The following is a 23,520-nucleotide window of genomic DNA, read 5'->3' on the forward strand; positions in this document are numbered from 1 at the left end:
GCAGCACTTGACTGTATATGTATATAGAATCGTGGAATTCTATATATATAATTTTATGAATTAACTCTGTGTCTGGTCCTAAGAGGTAAACTTTTACCACCTCTGGATTCTGTAGCTTCTGAAATCAGTAAGAGTTCAGTTAAAATGAGTGAAATCCTTTGTAAACGATATCTATACTTTAGAAGAGGAGAAAGGGGCAGCAGAATCCAACTCTGTGTTTGGCTTTTTTTATAGAATCATTAAAAAAAAGGCATCTTGATGTGTACAAAGGAGTAATAAACTCCAGAACAGGTGCAGGTTCAGTGATAACTTGAGCATCCACCATGTTCTACAAAAGAAATTATATTCAAAACAGCTAAACAAGGGTATTTATAGCAGCATCTGTTTCAGCTCTATCTGTCAGCTAAGAACAGTCTGACACAGCTTAGGGGAGGTGGGGGAGGGATTTATCAATGAAGTGTTTACATAATGCAGGCAGGCATTGTATACTCAAGGTGATACCAGCTATAACAGGATAACAAATATCTAAAGACACTTTTATTCTCAGAGGCCTTTGCTCCAGGAGTCGCTCTACAAAATTGCCTCCATGTTCCTCTGTGCATGACTGTAAACACTTTCATAGCAGATGACATTTTATAGTACCATCACTTGGTTCTGATTAAAGCTTTTAATGCAGAAGGGTTTGGTTTGAGGGTTTTTTTTTAATTTTTTTTTTCCTTGACCCCGAGTTTTCTTTCAAGATGCTACTGACTAAAATTCAGGATTGTTTCAGGTCTGTTGGGTTTGCAGACATATTGAAACTCTTTATTTTAGGCAAAATATTTGCATGCAGAGGGAACTTTTTTGTTAATACAGAAATGTCAGCGCAGTTAAAAAATCTCTCATTGTGCAGGGCCAGGTGCTTGCTGACAGACTGGACTGAGGGAAACTAAAATTATGAATGAGAGATTTGGAAACTAAATCCTGAATACCTGCATACTTCCTCTTATCTCCCCTGAAGCTCTACCTGCAGCCAGGGAAAAGTAGTCGCCCTCTTCTTTCTCTCCTGGTAATGGAAGTGCAGCTCCTTGGGACAAAGCAGGGCTGATGGTCCTTGTTGGCTGTCACGACTGAGGGTCTGTGCAGTTCCTGCCCATCAGCCAGGAACAGAATCCCCATGAACCTTGCATTCAGAGCTGACTTTGACATTTTAAACATTTCTGTGAGCAAAGAGCTTCCTGAAGGTGGTGGCAGGAGGATGGTGGTTGTTCCAGCCCTGCTTTTGGGAGCTGCTTTTAGAGCTTGGAGGAAAGAAGTTGCAAAAAATAACTCGGTGAATCAGGTTAAGGTTGTAAGACTGAGAAGGATGCCCCATGGAATTTGTAAGTCAACTTGTACAGCCTGTTCGATGATCTGGTCACAGTTTTATCTAGCTGGGATGTCATGGAATTTTGCTTCTCTGTGTAAAATGACCGTTAAAAACTTAGATGTGTCTCATTTCATTTCTCCCTGTGTTTCTATGTCCATTATTCACATAAAGAACAATAAGAGGTAAGAGAAATTCTACAGAATGGGGAAAATGAAGAAAGATGCTTTTCCAGAACTCAGTGTTTCCCAGGATTCTGCAGCTGGGGGTTCTTTACATGGAGTAATCCAGTCTCTACATCCATGTAAATTCTGTGTGTGTACAGCACAGCAAAGCCTCAGTTCATCTTTGTTTTTAAAAATGTCTTTACTCCTCACAAATTTGCAGATTTTTTTTTTTTAATCATGCCATAAGGTACTGGTTCAGTAATTAACTGGTTCTTTAATCGAGCTGCAATTACTTTGTTTCATGAGAAGGGAAAAAAAAAAAGAATGTACACCAAGACAGAGCTACTTTCGACATCTGGGAACCTCCTAACAGCTGGCTATCTAATGAATATGCATCTGCTTAAGAGGCTGTAGGCCATTAATAAACCAATAGATATAAAACAGAAACAATCTTTGTCAGCTTCAAATGAGATTGGATGCAATGTGCTGTGAAGTGTCACTGTCACATTGAATCCAGCCGGGGAGGTTAATCCAGCGGCTCCGCGGTACCGGCGGCTCTGCAGCGGAAAAGGCGGATGCAGGGAGAGGGCTGGGCCTGCCGAGCTCTGCGGGTGGTTTTTGCTGCATTTTGCCTCCTTATTTCTCCTGGTACCAGTTGGGTTTGAGCCACTGGTGACCTCTTTATTTGCCATTCCAGCTAGTCTTGTCTTTTTTCGTCTGACAGAGGAGGATGTGGGGTTTCCCTCAGTTTGATTTGAGCGACACGGAAATCGATCACATGAATAAATGACGGGGGAGAAGTTACAGGAATGTGATAAAAATGCACCTATTGACTGAGACCTGGGGCTTTGTAAGGAGGCTCAGAACAGCCCCTGAGCCATGTTGTACAACAGGATTGTTGCAGGGTGAAATAAATACTCTTAAAACAGTGACAGTGACCTCATGTGACTATAGATATCTCTGACCCCTTAAGAGTTCTATCTGCACTTGTTCCAAGGTGTGTAGCATCATACGTTGTCCCGAGCTGTGCCAGCATTTGGTACCTTATAGCTGTGTTGTTCTGCACCTTTGTTTCCTGTGGCAGCTCCTGTAAAGTATGAAATAGATTTATTTTAGACATTTATTTTATGCCTTCTGCACAGCTCAGGTTAGTCCAGTGTGTCCTTCCTTCCAAGGGATGATCACACCGAGCAGTAGCCTCTCACAGCAGTGAGAAATGTTGACTGGGTGGCATTTTCCTAAGTGAAAATCCATGATTTCCTCTCAAGCCCCAGTAAAGGAACAAGGCACTGTCAGCTGCAGAGGAGCTGGGCTGCAGATGCCCCCGGGACAGGAGTAGGGACAGCTTTTATTTTTGGTTTTGAGAAACCGGAGTAGCAGTTTTGTACCTCACCTGGACCTTGCTTTAGAGCCAGACTTGAACCATATATATTTCAGTTCTCAGGCAACTCTTTAAATTCAGATTTGGATTAGTTTTCTATGTGGCTGAGTTGTAAAGGGCAGTCTTGGTTTTAGTAGAAAGATCACTGTAACATTGAGCATTTCCCCCCCAATTTACAGGTTTTCATTATGAGAAAATAGAAGCAAGAAAAGTTAATATGGGAAGACGAGTGCTCTGTAATTACTGCAGATCTTCTCTAGCATCTCCTCAAGAGAGAAAATTATTGCACTTTGTATCATCACATGGATATAATTTAAACCAAAATCTGTTAAAAAGATGACTTAATTCTTGGAATAGCGTTTGTCTTACCCTTAGTTTTAAAACAGAAGATTATTCAAAATCTGTTTTAGAGTTGCACCCACACTGGTTCAAATTTAACTTAAACTCCAGGTCTTACATCAAGGCTTGATATAAAGGGGAAATGTAAACCTCTGCACTACAGCTGAGCATCTCACTGGGTTTTCCAGGGGTGGAATTTTCTCTCCTTGCTTCAGCTGCAAGTGCTGCTGCTCTGCCACAGCCCCATCTCTGGGCAGCAGCACGTGCTTGTCCCCGTTGAGTGGAGCAGGTTGGTCACTGCTCAGCCGCCCACCTGCCCTCCCCCCGAGCTCTGCCTTTCATCCCAGCATTAGCAGGACTCTCAGATGCGACAGTTTTATCTTTTTTTGAGGCAGACAAAAGAGCTCTCTGCAAAGGAGGGCTGTCCTTTTAAGTACTTTCACTTTTCAAGGTCATTTGTGGAGCTTTTATCAATCAGAAAGCTAAATCCATACAAAAAGCATCTATAATGAACCAAGCGTATCTCAAAACTTATCCCTTCAGTTGAATACGAATTATCCAGGAAGGTGCTTCCGTGGCCACGTTCACCAAGTTCAGCATCCCTGTGAACATTTATAAAGTAAGCAGAGAAGCCACTACTATTGTGTTTTGGCATCTATCAATTTCTTGTCTTTTTTTTCTGTAATTGATTTATTAATTACAGCATCTTAATGATCTATTTAAAATAAATAAACCATTTACACCATTTCAAAGGTATTTTGTGATGTTCAGCTGATATTAAAATAGCACCAGCCTTATGTGCTTTTTCAGCAAGTGACCTAATTAGTTAATAAAGTAATTGAATATTAAAAAGGATGTTGCAAGTGATTAAAATTTAAGAGCCTTCAGAACATTATTAAAGCTATAAATCATACATCACTGTTTTAATTTGCATAGCTACAGAATTACTAATGGTCCCACATGCATAAGCTACTTGGCAATTAGTCTTTTAACAAACTGTTGGTGATACTACGAGGTTACCAAAATCTTTCCCCATTTTTGATTTGCAAACAAATTCCCGGATTGGAGAACAGTAAGGGTTAAATTCCTAAAAGCCAGGAAATCTGGTTCTTTCAGTTGTCTCTCTACCTGCCTCTATTTGCCCCTTGTCTCTTCACCTTCCCACCAGGGGACCACATTCTCCCAACTCCCACTGAGGTGTGGCCTCCAGATGGTTTTCCAGCCTGGTCTAATGCACATGAATCTCCTTACCTGGTGCTGGAACATTCTCCATTTTTATCTCATGCCTACAACTGTCATGGCACCACTTTCCTTCCCCGGGACTCCTGGTCCATGTTGGTGCTGGGCAGACTGAGCAGGGAGAGTTGCTGACAGCCAGCAGTCAGACCTGAGCTTTGTCCCATGGACTTGCCTTTGGGCTGTGGGAGAACCACACCAGGTGCTCGACACCTCCCACTCCCTACACTGGGGCTTGCAGCTCATGGGAAACCTGAAGTATCTGCAAACAAAAAAAGGGTGGAATATGTCACTGATGGGATCTTCCTGCCCTGTGCCAGCTGTGGCACTGAGGGTCAGCTGCCCATGGCCCGGGGCCGAGGCCTCAGGTTGGTGCAGGCAGAGGGAGAGACAGGATGACAGTTTTCACCTTAATTAGACACAAACTGCTTTGGCCAGATGAGCTGCCCTGGTCTTTCAGCAGCATCCCGCATCTCTGGATAGCGATGATTCCTGGCCCTGGGATTATGTCCAGCGGAGCATGGTCCAGTGCTCAGTCAGAGAGCGGGTCTGTCTCTGGCTTCAGGACTTGCAGCCTGATAGAGGAACGACAGTGCTGGGGGCAAAACCAATGACCCAAAACCCCGGCACCAGCAGCTCCGTGCTGGAGCAGCCGAGAGCTGGGGAGAGGGAAAACAGCCGGAGCTCCAGCCACGCCAGGCAGCCACCAACCCCCTGTGTGAGCTCCAGGGCCTCTTCCCCAGGAGCAGTGCTGTGGATTGCACCACGTAGCCACCTCCTCCTGGGCCCACACAGCCCCCGGGCTCCTCTGGGCCCCCAGACTGGTCTGTTTGCCCCCACTCCAGGGCCAGAATCACTGCAAAGGTGCCTGAGCAATTGCTGATTTCCCCATCGTTTTCTTTGAGGCAGGGTCTGCATAGAATCACAGAACCATGGAATGGTTTGGGTTGGAAGGGGCCTTAAAGATCATCTCATTCCAACCCCCCTGCCATGGGCAGGGACATCTCCCACTAGACTAATTTGTTCCAAGTCCCATCCAACCTGACCTTGAACACTACCACAGATGGGGCATCCACAACTTCTCTGGACAATCTGTTCCAGTCCCTCACCACCCTCACAGCAAAGAATTTCTTCCCAATATCTAATCTCAACCTACCCTCTTTCAGTTTGAAGCCATTCCCCCTTCTCCTGTCACTGCATGCTCGTCTTCTCTCTCTTTGGGAGCAGGGATTTCAGCATCCCAACCCATTGCAGGGACTGGAGCCTGTGTGGCTCTTGCTCCCCACTCCTGCCCTCCCACCCTGCCTGGCTCAGTTGCTGCAGGTGGTTGAGCTGGTACCTTCATCTTGTCCTTTTTCTTTTTTTTTTTTTCTTTTTCAATGGAACAAAAGAAGAGACATTACAGAACAGCATTTACATGCAAAACAAAGATGTTGTTTCATCCAGTCAGCAGAAGCCTTGATGTAGTTTTAGCTATTAAAGAGCTACATTACCTGAAGAATTTCTTTTCTGTGCAGCAAAAACTTTCCAGGAGTTTCCTTTGAAGCCTTTATTGAGGTCAGGGGCTGCAGCCTCTTGCAATCTTTCCACATCAGCCTACAGCAGTTTTTGAAAGCCCTTACACTGGATATTGTGACAAAGGCCCGCTCTTTGTTCATTAGTTTACACTTGGTAATAGATGTGAGGCCAGGCTGGAGGATGCTCTCGGCAAGCAATTCACACTCTGCTGCACTAACCTTTGTCATGGCTGGAATAGCTGGAGACAGTACAACCCTCTTTTAAAGGTCTGTGTTTTTAATTAAAACACCAATCTGAGGAATGGGTGACTGTGGAGCATTTTGACCCAACAAGGAATGACAAGCACATGTCTGCTTTTAAAATAAATTAATTAATACCCACTATCTTACCGGTATGAAACTGTCAGCACTCGAGGAGGGTGGGCAAACCCAGATGCAAAGCATTTGTAAACCAGGCTACACAGACGTAAATGCTCCTGCAATACCAGCAGCACACCGAGGCACATGCTTTGGAACACCCAGCTCCAAGGGTGAGCTGGAGGGGACTGGAGCTGCTTCCAGTTCGCACCACTGGGCTGATTTTAGGGCAAGTTACACACACGACCTGTTTCAGTGCACTTTGACTCCACCACCCAGTTTCACTTTGACGTTACAACATCACCCACCAACGTGAGGAGGGGGCCAGGAGCCCACGCCGGGGTGACAGAGGGATCCACTCCTGCTCGGGGCCTTTGGACGAGCATATTCTGCCCTACTGGGATATTTCATTTTTAAACACCTGGTTTACAAACACTACAAACACATGCAATTCCAGAAGCAAACACAGCCAGTGCTTCTCACCTGATAACTCTTTCCCAACGCACGGTGGGTAACTGTGCCACAAACCACACGTGAGCACATCAGCTCCTTACGGGAAAAGCCCATTCCATATGGGACCCCTTCCCTGTGGGACATTCCTCCAAAGGAGAACAACTAAAAACTATTTCCTTGCTCTCAGATTTAAACACTTTCATGGTTATGGTAGTGGCAAGAGGGGACTTGTCTCACACACCTTCAGCTCAGGCTCTGCTGAAAACATTTGGGAGCAGCTGGGCACGAGGGCTGCTCATCCAGCTTCATGTGTGCCTCTACAAACCTGGGAGGTGGTGCCAGGAGAGGAGTAAACATATGCCCTTGGGCACTGTTTTGGACCTGTTTATCCCTGTGTTTGGAAGAGCCTTCTACCAAAGCCCTGGATGCAAGGAGGTCCTCCTGAGAGTCCCACACACACCATTTTTCAGCTTTCAGTTCTGATTTTCAAACAACTACAAATAAGTATCCTCCAGTTTGTTCTTCCACCAATTTTGGCATGTTGCTTAACAGTTGCTTGCTTTTCCCCCAAAGAATCAGCAAAGAGCCCTTTTTCCCAGCAGAGAAGTGTAAGATCAGGAGTGTTCTGCTTTCTGGTCCAGCTTGTCCCATGGTCCCAAGAAGGACCCCGGCTGCCTCCAGCCCCTGCAGCTCTTCCCCCCAAGCGCGGTGCACATCCTGTTTGCCATCCTTCCTGCTGCTCGCTGCCATTAGCACGATACCATCAGTTTTTCCACTCAGGCTCCCACATCCTTTTCCTGATCAACACGTTGTACAATTGTTCCATTGACTACACTCTGATGGAAAAAACGTACCGAGCTTGAGCCTCATGCCCTGAAGGGCAGGACAGCAAGGGGTGGTTTCCTTCTTCAAGCCTGTGCTGTTGCATATACAGATAACTCTGCCACAGCATCCATATTCTTAAAGAACAGTATTTTATAGGATCTACTGCACATTGTGTATAAATTATTCCTTATTTCTTCCTGTAAATATATGACAAGATATGGGCACCCACGGAGCACTGTTTCACAGCCTGGGCAGCGCTGCCAGTGGTCACTGTTTCCAGATGTGTTCCAGCAGACCCAACAGCACCGACTTCTGTGCTCCTCCCACAGCTGATATTTCCTGCAGCCATTATCCTCATCCACGCTGGACAGCTACAGGACTCCTCTTATACCCAAACCACCCACAGGAGTTACCTGGGAGAGCTGCTCCTGCAGCCTGGCCCAGCCATGGCTCCCTCCACCAAGTGCTGCCTCCCATCGAGTTCTTCAGATTTGTGTCTGCACATTCTCGTGACAAATTCGGTGATGTTTTGCCTACCCCAGGGTTCCCTTTGCAGGCTCTGGTGCAAACCCAGAACTCAGCTTGCAGAGACACCCTTAAGCCAACACATGGGGACTAATTTTTTGGCCCGTTCTGCCACCAACCCTGTTGTCAGACCTGGCCTGGAGGTGAGGGCTGCCCAGGGAAGTGGTGGAGTCACCATCTCTGGAGGTGTTCAAGAAACGACTGGATGTGGCACTCAGTGCTCTGGTCTAGTTGACAAGGTGGGGATCAGTCGAAGATTGAACTCGATGATCTTGGAGGTCTTGTCCAACCTAAATTACTCCGTGATTGTGGGAGGGCTCAGCCTCAGTGACTCCAGCCATGCCACCACTCCAGAACAGCTGTTTTTAGGGGGGGAAACTTGATCTGGCCAGTCAGGAGGGAGGCGATGCTCTGCAAACACATCACCGCTCACACGATGACCTGATCTGCGCCCTGTGAAGCAGCCGGACTGCGGGGAGCGCACACCCCCCAACACACACTGCCGGTGTCCCAGCCCGGTGCCCGCAGGAGCGGTTCCCTGGGCGGTTTTTGGGATGTCCCGTCTCTCCTTTTCCCGGGATCCCGGAGCCGCCGCCGCGGGGTTTCCCTGCGCGCTGCTGCCCCCTGGCGGCCCGGGGCGCTCCCGCTCCTCCCGGCCCGGAGCGGGAATGGGAGCGGGCGGGGCTCCGGGAATGTCAGCCCGGGAATGTCAGCAGCTGGGGTACCTCCGGGGTGTCCGAATCTCACCTGTATCCCGACGGAAGCATCAGCGGATTCCTGCTCGTTAGGAGCCCGCCTGGCGCTTCCATGGCTGCGCTGCCTGGACCTGAGGAGAGGCTCTGTCCGAGATTCCCAGTGGAACACAGAGCAGCCTGAAGGGCTGCAGCGTGCAGGGGAGTCTTTGGACAACCTTTCCGGAGCATTTAATGCCCATGGAAAGGAGAAATCCAGAACCCTGAAGATATCCCCTGCTCTCTCCCAGAGAACAGGGCTCCTGCTCAGAGCAGGATCATCCCTCCACCCACTGCCGTGCCCATCCACCTCCCACCTGGGATGGGGTTCCCTGGAGCAGGGTCCCTGCACAGAGTAGGAACATCCCTTACCCCCATGCCCACCCACCTCCCATCTGGATGGGATTCCCCAGAGGGAGCACTCGGGCTGGGTTCTCCTTTTGCTTTGACCCTCTGGGCAATTGGCAGAGAGAATTTTTATACAAAACTATTCACTCTCCCAAACCACCCTTTAAAAGGATCTGCACAAACAGGAGTATCCCAGAATGACTCCTTTACAGCTGGACTCTAAAAGACCACGAGTCTACTGCCATACTGGCTGTAAATCATCTTGTAAGAAATCAGGGAAACACCCAACACATGGAAGACAGGGCAGACTCCCAGTGTAAAACAACACTTTAAAATGCAAATCAAAGTCAATGGGTTGCAGACCTCTTCTGTGAATTCTGTCAGATCCTGCTCATTACATGCATCCTCATATTGCCACTCCTGGCTTTAAACTGCAGATTTTGTTCTTTGAACAGTTCCCATTGCAATGGGAACTACTCCTTTTAGCAAACACCAGAATTCCAGAGCATGGGTACGTTACCATCTCCAGTGCTAAACCATAGAGTTAACACAGAATCCTAGAAGAGTTTGGGTTGGACGGGAGTTAAAATCATCTCATTCCAACCCCCTGCAATGGGCAGGGACACCTTCCACTATCCCAGGTTGCTCCAAGCCCCAGCCAACCCAGCCCTGAACACTTCCAGGGATGGGGCAGTCACAGTTTCTCTGGGCAACCTGTGCCAGGACCTCACCACCCTCACAGGGAACAATTTCTTCCTAAAAAAAATCTCTGATCCAAATACATCAGCATCGCTTACCTGGGGAATAGAAAGATTCCTGGAAGACAGGTTCTCCACTGGCTATGCACATACCAGAGTAGATGCTTGGATGCTGGCTCTGGACCTTCCCAATTCCTGAAAAACCATCTCCTGATGGCGTGCTGGAAGACCACACACTAAGGAAATAGATCTTTGAGTGATCAGGTCAATGGTTGTTACGTTCTTCAACATGAAGTTCACTTCCCTTCTGCACCTCTACAAGACAGGTGTAATTACATTCCTATTTTGTAGATTAATACCCTTTTGAACACACATGAGGGGTTTATTCACAAACCATGTGACTAGACAGCAATGCTGTATCCAAACCTGGTGGTCTCCACATCCTGGTGGTCCTCACCACCACAGTAGGAGCTCCATCACTGACACAAGTGTATTGGCAGAGCACAAAAAAAAAAATCACGCTTTGAGGCAAACTGTTACACGGATATATTTATTGCATTGCAGTCGTAGCAATTTTAAATATAAACATTTACATCTGGAAAGCAGAATATTGCAAATTCAGTATTATTCAGTATGTTCATAGCAGCATCAGCTTCCTAAGAAACAAAATATTTAGGAAGAGAGAGAAGGAATTACAAACACGTTACACTCTCATTTATCACCATCTGACCCAAACATGGAACTGCAGCTGTGAAACAAGATATTGAAGTCCTTGAAGACGTCAGTAATTTCAAGACTGAAGTGCATTGTTGTACCTGATACCCCGTGCAGGTTTCATGTGCCGAGGTGTGAGTCTAACAGTCACGTGCCTGGAGAGGGCAGATGGTGGATGTACCTGCATTACCTGACAGGGATAGTTTTAATAACAATACTTTGCACTTACCACCTCCCCAGATCCTTGCAAGACAGGCAAGGATTGCTCTCAGACGTGCTGCAGCTGTGGAGCGTCAGGGAGAAGGAACAAAGTGACTTGTGAAGGCCACAGTGAGGAGTAGAGAGATAAGATTTTGTCAGCCTCTGACTCCCAATCCCATGTCAGTCTGGCAGGTCATGCTGCTCCTCTGTGGTTCCTTAAGGAAGCTCTATAGGTGACTGATTGGTCAACAAGTCCCAATCTGTCCAGCTACAGTGGATGTGTGCACTATCTGAAAAGAGGTCAATGCATCTGCTCCCCTCCTAATGCCCATTTTAGTTTCAGGCAAACCAAACACTTCTCTCATTTCCTCCTCTCAGAGTGATGTGTCTCACTGAACACACAGGACACAGCTGCACTTTGCTCTGAAGTAGTGAAAATCAGAAGCAGTCGCTATAGGAGCAGCTTTCATTTCTTTCCTGAGGGAGAGCACTGATCTTTTGAGAGGAAAACAGGATGGATATGTTTTCACACAAACTGATCCAACTATTTTTCATTCTAAACGAATACAAGACTGACTGAAAGTCTCAGGTGCACTGATTTTTTTCAACAAAGTCATCCAAGTGTACGCTACGAAGCTAGAAGCTAACAAGATAGTTATCCAGGAACATCAGGAGGCATTTTCCTTCCCTGACAGGCCTTCCCTGCCAACAGCTAAGAGCAAGAGCACTTAGTGACATCTAAAAGGACTTGTAAACATCACCAGACAAACATCTCTGCTATTTCTCCACTAAAGTAGTCCTTTCTCCTGCACCCCTGGGAAGTCAACAAGGACAACCAAGTCTCCTCCATTCCTGCCTCAACAGGGCAAATTTGCTTACTTGCTTTTATCCCACTGGATTTCCTCTGCAAAATTTTAAAGGTAGGATCAAACATGTCAGTTTTTAGCGATGGAGCCTGGCAGATATTCCAGGGGCAGTTCCTGTGCTGTGAAAGGCTCACAGAAAAGGGAAGCTGCACTCAAGGGCTGTCTCTGCATCCCCCCCTTCCCCTACAGAGCACAACTGGCCAGTGCTGGCCTGATTGTGCCCAAGTTCACAGGCTAGAAAGCCACTTTCCATGTCAAGGAGTCCAAGTAATTCCTCTTCACTCCTCTTTCTTTGCCTGCTTCCCCACTTTCAGCATGCCATGAAAAGCTACAGTTGGGATAATGTACAGAGATGTACGTGTTATACTTACAGGAAATTACACACCTTTTTTTTTCCATCAATAAAGTCTCCATCAAGTGCACCAATCCTGCAGTGCCTATCCAGAGGAGGACCATCAGACTGCCTTGCCTACCCTTTCCCAAAGGGCTTAGTTTTTTCTGCTACTAGTAAGTAAAAAAGACAGCAGCAAAGGATGCTCTTAAATAGTAACATTTTTCTCCACATTTCACAGAATCACAGAATGGTTTGGGTTGGAAGGGACCTAAAAGAACATCTCATTCCATCTTGCCATGGGCAGGGACACCTTCCACTACACCAGGTTTCTCCAAGCCCCATCCAATCTGGCCTTGAACACTTCCAGGGGTGGGGCATCCAGAGCTGCTCTGGGCAACTTGTGCCAGTGTCTCACTGCCCTCACAGTAAAGAATTTCTTCCCAATATATAATCTAACCCTACTCTCTGTCAATTTGAAGTCATTCCCCCTTGTCCTGTCACTACATACTCTTGTCAATAGTCTCTCTCCATCCTTCTTGTCGGCTCCCTTCAGGTGCTGGAAGGCTGCAATTAGGTCACCCCTAATTGTCTCAGCTGAGAAAAATCTCAATTCTCTCAGCCTTTCCTGGTTTGCAATATCTTAATTACAATAAGAATTCCACAAACTCTGTAATACTCTAGTTTTCCAATACAATTTCTAGTAAGTAATAGCTTTTCATAATGTTATAACGAAGACTGTCTTAGGATTGCTACAGTACACACCTCAAATTTTTAAGCCAATGTCAAGAAGCAAAAGCATGAACTGAAATAGTTCTGGGCTGCAGATGATGCAGACCTCAGCATTTACGTTTTACACTTGGCTGTGCAGGCAGGAGACAAAAATCTTCATATTAATTGGCAGTATTTTGCAGTTATGCTCTGAGGCAGACACTGGCATATGCCTCAGCAGCTTCTCAGGGAACAGCTTGCCTGGCTGAGGGAACCACTGCATCACCCCTGAAAAAGTGCAATACTGTGCCTTCCAGTTCTATCCAGTGGCAGAGCTTGCAGTGTAATTTGGTAGTTATAACTCTGATTTGTTTGATCAGAGATGGGAAGTTCACCTGGAGATAAACATCTTCAAAAACTCAGTTTGCTGTCCCTGCTGCTTCTCCATTTTCCTTCAAGACCATGGATGAAATCATTTTCCACCTGTGTCATTTAGGTCAGTGGCAGTAAGAAACAGAAAGGGTGAGTATAGGCAGCATGTTGGACAGAATGTCAAATTTAATAAAAATTAGACACCTTTTTTTCTCTGCCTCTCTTTTCCTGGACACCTCTTCACCCACAGTGATTCACAGGTGCAAGTGGGTGGCTGCAACAGCAAACAAGGAAAACCTACCACTGTGGGAAGGAAAATAAGTAACAAAATTATTTTTCAAAAATTTTTCAGTTTAATTCCAAAAGTATTATTATCCAAGACAAATAATTCTTCTGACCAAATAATTCCAGAAGTGTGAAGAGAACATTATGAAAATCAAGAATAGGCAAAGGCTATCTGGATTCAAAACTAGGTGGGCTAACATTCCTTAGGGAGGGGGAAAAGTCAGCAGGCAGCCAGGTTTATTCCTGGTGAGATCTTGCCCTGCTGAGGGAAAGCTGCAAAAGAAATGACGAATCCAAAAACTGAAGGACAAGAAGCAGATGGAAAACAGCACTCACTGATTAATTCATTAATCACCTGGGGAGGATGTGCTAAGTACCTCTCTAGATCAGGAAAAAAACTTCCAGGCAATTAACAAGCTGGACAAGTCAGCTGAGAGAAGGAACTAAAACCACACTTTTTTTACAAGCTCCCTTTTTCCCTCAGCCTTACCTCTTCTACTACCACAGCCCTGTTTAAGAAGTGTTAGGTAAGAACTGGGCAAAAACACTTCACTGTACAAATAAAACTGCCACTCTTAAAATTGAGACTTGGCTCTCTGCTGGACTGTGTTGGGAATGGAAAGATACACGATGACACCATGAGATATCTCTGTGACATCACGTTCCAAGACCATGGCATTACATCATTTCTGCACCTGGCATCGCCACATTTCACAAGTTTCATATTTGTCTGCTGCTTTAGAAATTATCCTAAAAATTTCTCAAATTATCCCAACACTCCTTCAAAGTTAGTTCAGGAAACTGGTCCCTATAATTCGGTACCTCACCACAAACAGACTTTAGGAACCACCGCTGAGCACCAGGATGAGCAAAGTCCTAGAAATGTGGGACAGGGAACCAGTGGATCCTTTTCAGAGGTTCTTCATACCTGCCCAAACCTTCTTCACTCTCACACATCTTTCTGTCTCCTAGGACTGCCTCCTGCTCCTACTCCTCATACCTTTGGTATGTCTTTGCTCACAGCATCTTTGTGACACTGCAGCCAAGAGAGAGAAGGCTGGGAGTAGCCAGCTTTTTGAACAAAAATTTGATGCTGAGTTTGGAAAAAAAACAACCATGGACAGAAAAACCCAGAAATAAAAAAAACAAAACCAAAGCTCATTTGTTTCCAAGGGTGGTTTTCTTTCTCTTTTTTTTGGAACAGATTTATGTGAATACTTAGGTGAGGTAGAAGAATTCATTTCAAAACAGGACATTCAATTTTATTTAAAGAGCAACATTATCTGAAGTTTTAAACATGCAAGTGACAACACACATACAGGATCACTTGCTTAATCACAATCATGATGCTTGAAAGAGACAAAATCCATAAAACAGCATTTTAATAATGCGCTTTGATGCCAGAAAAAGTGGGAAAAGGAAGACATTTTGGAAGATCTGAAGTTGTAGAAGAGGCAGCTGTATTTAGGAAGCAGCTTGGAAATAAGGAGAAAGGTGGACAGGAAAGTAGGAAACAAACAAAGAACCAACAAGTAAACCATAAAATCTAAATTGGAAGAGAGAATTTTAACCAACTTCACAGATAAGAGGAGGAACATTTTAGTAATGAGGTAGTGCAAAAAAAGTAGACAAACTATAGTTTTTAACCAGGTTTGCTGACCAAGGTGATGATTCTGGAAGAACAGGTTAGGGATGATACAAAAATCAAGGCACAAACGCAAGTCTAAGCACCAGTATTTTTCATAAAATGTAAACAAAGAAACTTGTAGATGTGAAGCAACAAACACCTGCAAGGTTTCAGAGAAAAACTTCTAATCAAAGGAAACACTGAGACTTCCAGTAGCAACTGAGAACTTGGGGAAGTGTCAATTGACAAGGAAGGAGGGCAGGACAGCCACAAGAACATTCACGGCACTTGTACCTTGTTTAATTCACAAGGCAATACAAAGCAGACAAACAGAATTAAGAATATGAGGTAAAGAAAAGCAAGAATTCAATTAGATGTTGTAGTACACAGGCCTGAGGGTAATCTGACATCCTTTGGGCAAATATGAAGGAAAGAGGAGAGGTCAAAACCAGTAGCCTTTGGCATGAATGGAAAAGGCAGAGAGGAGTCATCCTAAGCAGCTGAAATAAAAACCCCACAATCAAAAACAGAACGAAGAAAATATGCACTTGCAATAAAAGCTGCTGGGAAGCCAGGAGCAGAAATAAGCACCTTGTTTCTAGCTTCACATGTTTCTGGTAATTTGTGAGGGTTCTGGTTAGTTGGGAACCACACAGAAAGCCAACCAAGAATGGTTCAGAAAGCCAGAACAACTAGGGATGAATACAAGAACAGTCTTCATAAACCAGAGTTTAGAACATCCTGAAGAGACAAAGTACTGACAGGAGAAAGGGGGAAGAAAAAAAGGGGAAACTGCAGAGCACAGGAACACAAACAAGAACAGCACAAGAGAGGAAACAAGAGCCTCTAAGAGAAGAATCTTTTCAGTGCCTGGTCTCAGTTCATAGTGGGAAGGGATTACAATAAAGCAATATATAATAAGAAGCTGTAGATAGTATTTCACTTTTTTCTTTTCTTTTTTGCTCTTGATGAAACTGTTTTGCCTGAACAGTACTTTTTATTCTGAAGCACTTCTGTCCCAGGCTGAACTAGGGTTTGCAGCTCACTGGCTCAGCTCATCAGCTGTCCAAGCCCCCTGTCACGTGAAATGTTGACAGAAGCTTCAGGCTCCCCCAGAGGCAAAACCAGCTGCTTTGTGTGTCCAGGAACTCCTGCTAAATGATTTCTGTGATTCACCCAAACACCAGACATCCCCCTAAAGACAAGCAAGCAGAATGCTGCATTTGCAGGAGCAGACATCTACGTCACCCACAGAAGAGTCACTCAATTTGAGAACTTAATGACCCCTATACGCAATACAAGACCTGATATAAAGCAATTTCCCAACTTCATCCTAAACACACGGAGCTGCTGCAAAGCACAAGGCAGTTGAGATGAATACAGGAATAGCAGCATGAATTCTAGTGTCCTTGGACAACGAAGTGAACAGACTAGATCATGTAACAGCTTCACTTACCCTGAAACTTCTCCACATGACTCTCTTGGAAATCAGTTTATACCTGCAGAACCTTGGCTTTAATAGTCTTGTTAAAATAAAACACTGATGAGTTGAGTTTGACTTTTATACTGCAAAACATTTTCAGCCACACCTCTGAAGCTCAGTTCAACTGGAATTAGATGATGCATCATTCACATGGATAGGAAAGACCCATGAAGATTTCTGCTCCATGGGAATTGCTGGAGACACAGCACCTCTAGTTTCAATAGAGAGCTTGAAAGGCTCTTAGATACAGTACAAGTGTGCTCAGCACAAACACATCTGAGAAAAACCCTACACCTTTGCCAGCTTCACTATAACACTAAGCAGTATATGGATGAAATGTAACAGTACAATTTTCCATCTGCATCCACAGCATTCACAGATAAACCCCAAATATGGAGGCCCCTGGATCAGCTACATCACCTGCTTGCTGGTGACACAGGGCCAAAGCACAGCACTACAAAGAGAAGCCTAAGCTTTGATATGGAAAACAAATTACAGTCCTGTCATCACTCACATTAGATGAGCAGTTTTCAATTAAGAGGTTTTCTATCACACTGGGCAATAGCCATCAGTAGTATGTCACTCCACCTTTTTACAAACTGTTTCAAAATGACTGTCAGAATTATGTCTGGAAAAGAGGACACCCATGTAACAGCAGCAGATAAACTGTTGGTTTCATTAGCAATCTCCTCTTGAGATTTCTCAGAACATGCAAAAGAGCATTTCTGATTCATTGCAGGTGGAGATCTTATCTTAAGCTCCTTAAATGTGTGCCACAAGTAGCTCCTATAACAGATTACACCAAAATTCTCTTCCAACCCTCTCCATTTAGCTTCTTTTTAAGGAGCAGTGGGATCTGTGCTTACCTCCCTCATATCACAGAAACAACTCCATTGCTGACCTTGTCCTGAAACCCCCAACAGGGATCTAAGTAAGCTGCTCTGGCATCAAGCTCAGGATGCTCTACTTACAATTATTTCCCCTACCTTGGTATGGCAATGGGAAACCAGCCATGGTACCATCAAACTCAACGACAACTTTAAATAGCAATGGGAGCTGCAGCAGCAAGTCATGCTATCAAATAAATACGCTGACCAAAGCTCAGCCAGGTCAATGTGCTAAATGGACAAGCAAGACATTCTCTCCTCGAATAAAAATCTGGTTTATGTGACGTGTGAACACCTGTTGATAATCCACTTTGGGCCGCCTTTTCCTCCGTGACTGGCTCCGTGCACGGGTGCCACCAGCACTGGCACCCTCTGTGTGGGCAGTCCTGCTGCCCACATCAACTTCACCTCTGGCAACCAAACTGTCACCTGGTGTCTTCTTTTCTCCAGCTCTGCCCGAGTGTTTCTGTCTTTCACGCTCCTCTTCTGCTCTCCCTCGTCCTGATCCAACTTTTGATCCCAGTGTCTGAGAGTCACTTGTCAGGGCCAGCTCCTCTGAGACAGTCTTTGAGTCAGCTCCCTTCTTCCCCGAGGACTCCTGAAGTTTGAGTCTGTCAAACAGCTGTAAAAGGACATTTGTGTCTATGACCACATTCATAAAACAAGAGAGGCTGCTTGTTCCACACGTGGTTATTTGTGTGTATGATCCCAAATCAGAGCTCACAAGACACAACCAGTGAAGAATCTTCACCACCAATAAAGACAATGTTTTCTTACCCAAGTCAAACAGTGACACAAGGTGAATGGATCTCTTGCACAGTCATGAGTGTCTTTATGTAAGCACCAAGGAATTTAATTTGGGGAGCAACTCTGCTGTGTGGTAGCATTTAACTTTGGTCAAGAGCAACAGAGAGACACCAAGGTTCTCCATGAGCTCATTTTCCCAGTGCTCTTGTAATATTGTCAGTGTTAGAGACATCCTTGTGTCATTACTGCCTAAAATAAGGGGTCTCCATTAGCAAAGGGTGCACACTGAAAAAATGAGGGACCTTTTGTGTTCCCCAAAGCAAACTAAAAGTTGCCGTGTGGGTATTCTGGGAGGTGAGCAGACCACAAACAACAGAAAAATAATACAAGGTACAGCAGCAGATCCAAAGCACTGCATGAACTCATTAATCTAAGAATACATGGTGCTGAAACTGGGAAAGAAACTGCTTTTACTCTGGCAGCAGGCAAGCTTTTATGAAACACTGACAAATGAGAAGGATTCTTGGTTAGCCTGTCTCATCCCAGCAACAGGATGGAAAACCAATCCCTGTGAGAGTGGGCTAAAGAACAATGACAACTGGATTATTTTTAACTAATCTTTAAAAAAGGAAGGGTGGGATCTGTCAGAAAACGGATTTAAATGGCAGGAATTTGAAAGCAAACTCCTCACAATGAAACTGTTTAAATGTTTTTGTGATGCTTCTCTGATGTACAAAAAGGTCCAGAGCTGTTGCCATACAACGGGCACAGCCCTGTCACTTTTTTTTCCCCTTCATTGTTCAGAAGTTCATTTATCATCCCTTCAGTTCTCAACTTGGTAAACAACTCTCTTTGCAGCTGGATCGTAGAGTGTGTCTTGCTTTGGAGCAAGAATCTTGGGCTCCACAGTACCCAGGCCAGAAGCTCAAGTGACCAAACAGCCGTGTTGTGTCACTGGCTGCAGACACAGACTGTGGCTCCATGAACAGCTGTACCAGAGGGATGCTCTGCCACATTCCCTGGCAGGACAAACATGGACCTGATCAGTCACAGGTGCAAAAAGCACACAGAACAAATAAATCAAAAACCAGAGAGTGAGCTTCTAGAAGCTCAGCATATTGAACTAAGCAGTGGCGGCAACTGTGTTCTGAATAACCGGGACCCTAAAGTGGAACTTTAGTAACAGTGAACTACGGACAAAGTACTTTCAAAAAGGTCAGAAAACATTTTGGGTTATTTTTTTCCCCTCAGTTCAAGTCATTTTATAGTCATCTGTAATAAAGGGAGGTAAAATATTTCAAATGTAAATACAGTTTTCCAATCAATGCTCCCCTTTCACTACTTTGAAAAAGGAGACACTAATTAAAAAAAGAAAACTGGAGATGGTCACCTACTCGGGTCAGTGTGAGCTGAGGTTCTGCATAGAAAGCTTTGCCCATTACTGGTTTCCTGTAAGTCTCATCCACGTCTGTCAGGGCCTGGAAGAAGAGAAAAGGTCAAAATTAAAAGAAGACATTAAGCAGCTTTGGACCAGCTCTGCGTCAAAGCATAATGAAATTATGTTCTATCTGAGAGAAAATCCATCTCTCCAAAGAACAAACTGTGCTTTGGAGCTGGTTTGTTAATCATCTAAGTTGTACTGAGGTATAAAAGCAGCAGCAAAGGGTTGCATCCATTCTGCATTACTTGCAAAACCTTTCTGAGCCTTGCCTGCAAAATCCTTCCCACCTCCCCATTTCCAAACTTCTCACAGCTCCAGGCTCACAAATATTTAATTGCTGCTTTTCCATCCACTGTCTTTAAGATGTTCATGGGGTAGAGCACAGGGAAAAGCTTTTGTCACTGACAGTCCAGTGATGTTAGTGAAAGAAAACAATGAAGCAACAATCACTACATAAAGATTGGGTTTTGCAGAGAAACCTTTGGAAACTTCTGATATTCCTTATATTCCACAATCGTGAATTCTTTGGAGATGCTGGGAACTCTTCAAAGCTTCTCTCTCATCTAAACCCTCTCTAAAATGGTTGGGCACCTCCCAGATGGACCAGCCCAACACCAAGCACCACTTACATCTGAAACCCAGCACTCGGTGCCAGAGCAAATTAGTTTTTGCACCACAATACCACATCAATCCTCTCGGAATGTCGTCTGCTTAAACCTGCTGCAAATTTCAAGTTTTCAATATAACAGTTATAAATCAAGAGCCGGAACAATAATTACCATATTCCAGAATTTGTCAAATGCAACCAGAAACCCTGTGCAGACTCCACGAAGCCCTTTGAAAGTGCGGATGTGAACATTGATTTTGACACCATCTCGGACACAGCGATGAAGTTCCCCCAGCGGGCTGCCTTCATGGACTAAAACAGAAAGAGAACGTCACCAGTCTTCAAAAAAATATAAAGAATCATAGAATAGAATCATAGAATGGTTTGAGTTGGAAGGGACCTTAAAGATCATCCAGTTTCAACTCTCCTGTTGTGGGCAGGGACACCTTCCACTAGACCAGGTTGCTCAGAGCTCCATCCAACCTGGCCTTGAACACTCCCAGGGATGGGGCTGCCACAGCTTCTCTGGGCAACCTGTGCCAGGGCCTCACCACTCTCCAGTAAAGAATTTCTTACTAATATCTAATTTAACCCTACAGTCTTCCAGTTTTATGCCATTCTCCCTTGTTCTATCACTACATTATCTTGTAACTACATATATATATATAGAGAGAGAGAGAGAGAAAAAATTAATGTAGAAATCTACTCTATGTAAAATATGGCACATCTTGGCATGACACTTGTCTTCACAGCAAAAGGAATGAGAAGCCCCAGAGCACTGTAACACACTGTGGTTGCAATTACCAGACCACCAAAACTCTTCTTACGGTGGGGACAGCCAAGATTTCATAAAACACGAAGGTTTTGCTTTACATAACCCACAGTCAAGTCAGCCTTAGCTGAAAATCTTTTTGCCACATTTCAAATTCATGCTAAGTAATGCTAATTGTAAATAAAAGTGGTTCAGAGGGAACAGAAAGCTCATGGGGGCAGAGTTAGTTTCCCAGAAAAGACAAATGCCTTGTTAAGGCTATCCTGGATTAATTATGATCTGTGAATAAAGGATTGTATCAGATGTGTTCCTTTCCTTTATGAGGAGATTTCTGAAACAATGACTCAAAATCCTTCAACAAACTAAACCAGACCACTTTAAATTGATGAAAATGTGTTGTTTCACTTCAAATTTCAGCAGCCAACTGAACATCCTTCAAAGACATACAAATCTTTGGCAGAGGAATACAACGACTCTAAGCAGCAGCCAGCAATGAAACCATGTTAAACCACAGGACAATAATGCTTTTAGCCAGGGCAAAACTGAAGGAATTCAGTACAACACAAGCCTTACTTGGCACACACAAGTCTCATCTGCACACTAGAAATCTTTGCAACTGTAAGTTATCTAGAGGGTAAATCTTATTTACTTTACAACTTCCACCCACGCCAGGATGAAGCCATCACAGTGATAAATCACAGGTACCCATGTGCCTGTGCAAACACAGCCTCAGGGTTGCTGTAAAATTCCTACTGAGAGTCAGGGAAAAGACTTGGTCTAAAATCTCGCACAGTTCTTCATATTAATAAAATATGTGAGTCAGAGATGATCTCTCACCTTGTGCTTTAGGGACTATGTATTCAAGGTTTGATTTGCACAGTGGAAAATGCTTCCTGTGAGTGTAAAGTTACTGTATGACAGCTGATCTGCAGGACTGGGCTGCAGGGTAATTCACAGCCACAGCAGGGAAATCTAAAGCAGTTTCTTCTGAATTAATCTAATCACGTTTATTTTTTGAGATCCATTGTCCTCTTGCCAGCCCCCTCCAGCAGGATAACTGGAGGAAATTGGTTTCACACAGAGCATAAGCTATCTCAGTACCTCCCAGCTTTGCTTATGAGGGTCTTTCTGTGAGTCTCTGTGCCTCCTTCAGCTGAACTGATGATAAACTTATGTTCTGAATTCACATATCCACCCTGGGAACCAGAGATGACACCACCACAACATTAGACTGATGCTTTTAATCAGTTAACAGCACTTTTTCTAACTAACCCTGAGAATTTGTATAGTAATTTAAAATCTAGATTTTTTTTTAAATTTTAAATTCCAATATTCCCTTTACATATAAATTATATCTACACCTTTTTATAAAAATCCAAATACAATCCTTATTTCCAACTATGCCTCTGCCTGTTAGGACCCTGGAAAACACTATACAGCACTACCAAATCTAGACTGCCCACTTTTCCTTGCTGTGTAAGATTCTGGCTTCTCCATGGCAAAGCTCCAGCTTCACCTGATCAAAAGGGCAGAACACATCATCCAAAACCTTCTAAACAACCTGACATCTCAGAAAAAATATGCAATGCATATTTGTCCTTCCAACGCAAGGAATTTATTTTTGGAACACACCTCTTCTGCAAGCACCAGGGGCTCTAATGACCAGGCTCTGCACGCAGCTAAATCTGCCTGTGCATCATCCTGATGTGCTTAAGTGCCAGGATTAATAACATATAGCAATGAATACATTGTGTTTTCGTGTCTAAGCAAGAAAAAGGTTCTGCTTTGGGTAGAATTGAACATTTTGGGCTTTGTCTTTTTATGTAAAGAACATTAAGGTGATGGCGGTGAAGAGATACTGATTCAAAAAAATCCCCTGTATTTCTAATTAAGAGCACTAAAGTTACATCTCATTTGATAGCAATGCCATTTGATCCTCGGTGTAGGTGCAGAAGTGGAACCCCTTAATGTTTAGGGGATATTACCAAAACTGCACACATACATTTACACCAAGAAACTTGTATCATCATCACAACTGATGAATTTAGCAACATCAGAGCTGCCTCCCACCTCAATCCACTGTTCTGCCATCATGTTAACAGAAATGTCAGTGCTGTATTTATGCCCACAGGATGTATGGTTAGTAACCAAGTAACAGCAGTGTGTTACAGACTCACTCTGTGGTTATGATTTAACTATAAGCTGCACAGAGTCAAATCTGATTCCTGGTCTAAAATAGTACTTTTGAAAGTCCAGCAGTTTCTCATCCCTTTTCCCCTTAAAACCAAGCGGATGTATGTCACTAACCAAATAACAGACATCACCACACAAAGTCAGACAGCTGCGTGAGCAGCTCTGTGAAATGCTGTTCCTCATTCCTGCACACCATTTCATAGAATCACAGAGTGGTTTGGGATGGAAAGGAACCCTGAAGATCATCTCGTTCCAACTCCTCTGCTGTGGGCAGGGACACCTTCCACTAGACCAGGTTGCTCAAGAGTCCCGTCCAACCTGGCCTTGAACGTCTCCAGGGATGGGACAGCCACAACTTCCC

General features: G+C 44.4%; 1 protein-coding gene across 1 annotated transcript in view; it reads right to left on the bottom strand.

Moving 5' to 3' along the window:
- Window positions 1–15,533: 15,533 nt before the first annotated feature.
- LSM11 (LSM11, U7 small nuclear RNA associated) overlaps window positions 15,534–23,520 on the bottom strand; it is an 8,619-nt gene continuing 632 nt past the window's right edge. Inside the window, exons 2-4 of the mRNA XM_027682808.1 lie at window positions 20,367–20,525; window positions 19,541–19,624; window positions 15,534–18,021 (exon numbers count right to left, since the gene is read on the bottom strand). Of these exons, the coding sequence (XP_027538609.1) occupies window positions 17,623–18,021; window positions 19,541–19,624; window positions 20,367–20,525 (642 nt within the window). The 3' untranslated portion in view covers window positions 15,534–17,622. The remainder of the gene's footprint in view (window positions 18,022–19,540; window positions 19,625–20,366; window positions 20,526–23,520) is intronic.

The sequence above is a fragment of the Neopelma chrysocephalum genome, unplaced genomic scaffold, assembly GCF_003984885.1.
Source record: "Neopelma chrysocephalum unplaced genomic scaffold, ASM398488v2 Primary Assembly neopelma1_63, whole genome shotgun sequence".
Classification (NCBI taxonomy): domain Eukaryota; kingdom Metazoa; phylum Chordata; class Aves; order Passeriformes; family Pipridae; genus Neopelma; species Neopelma chrysocephalum.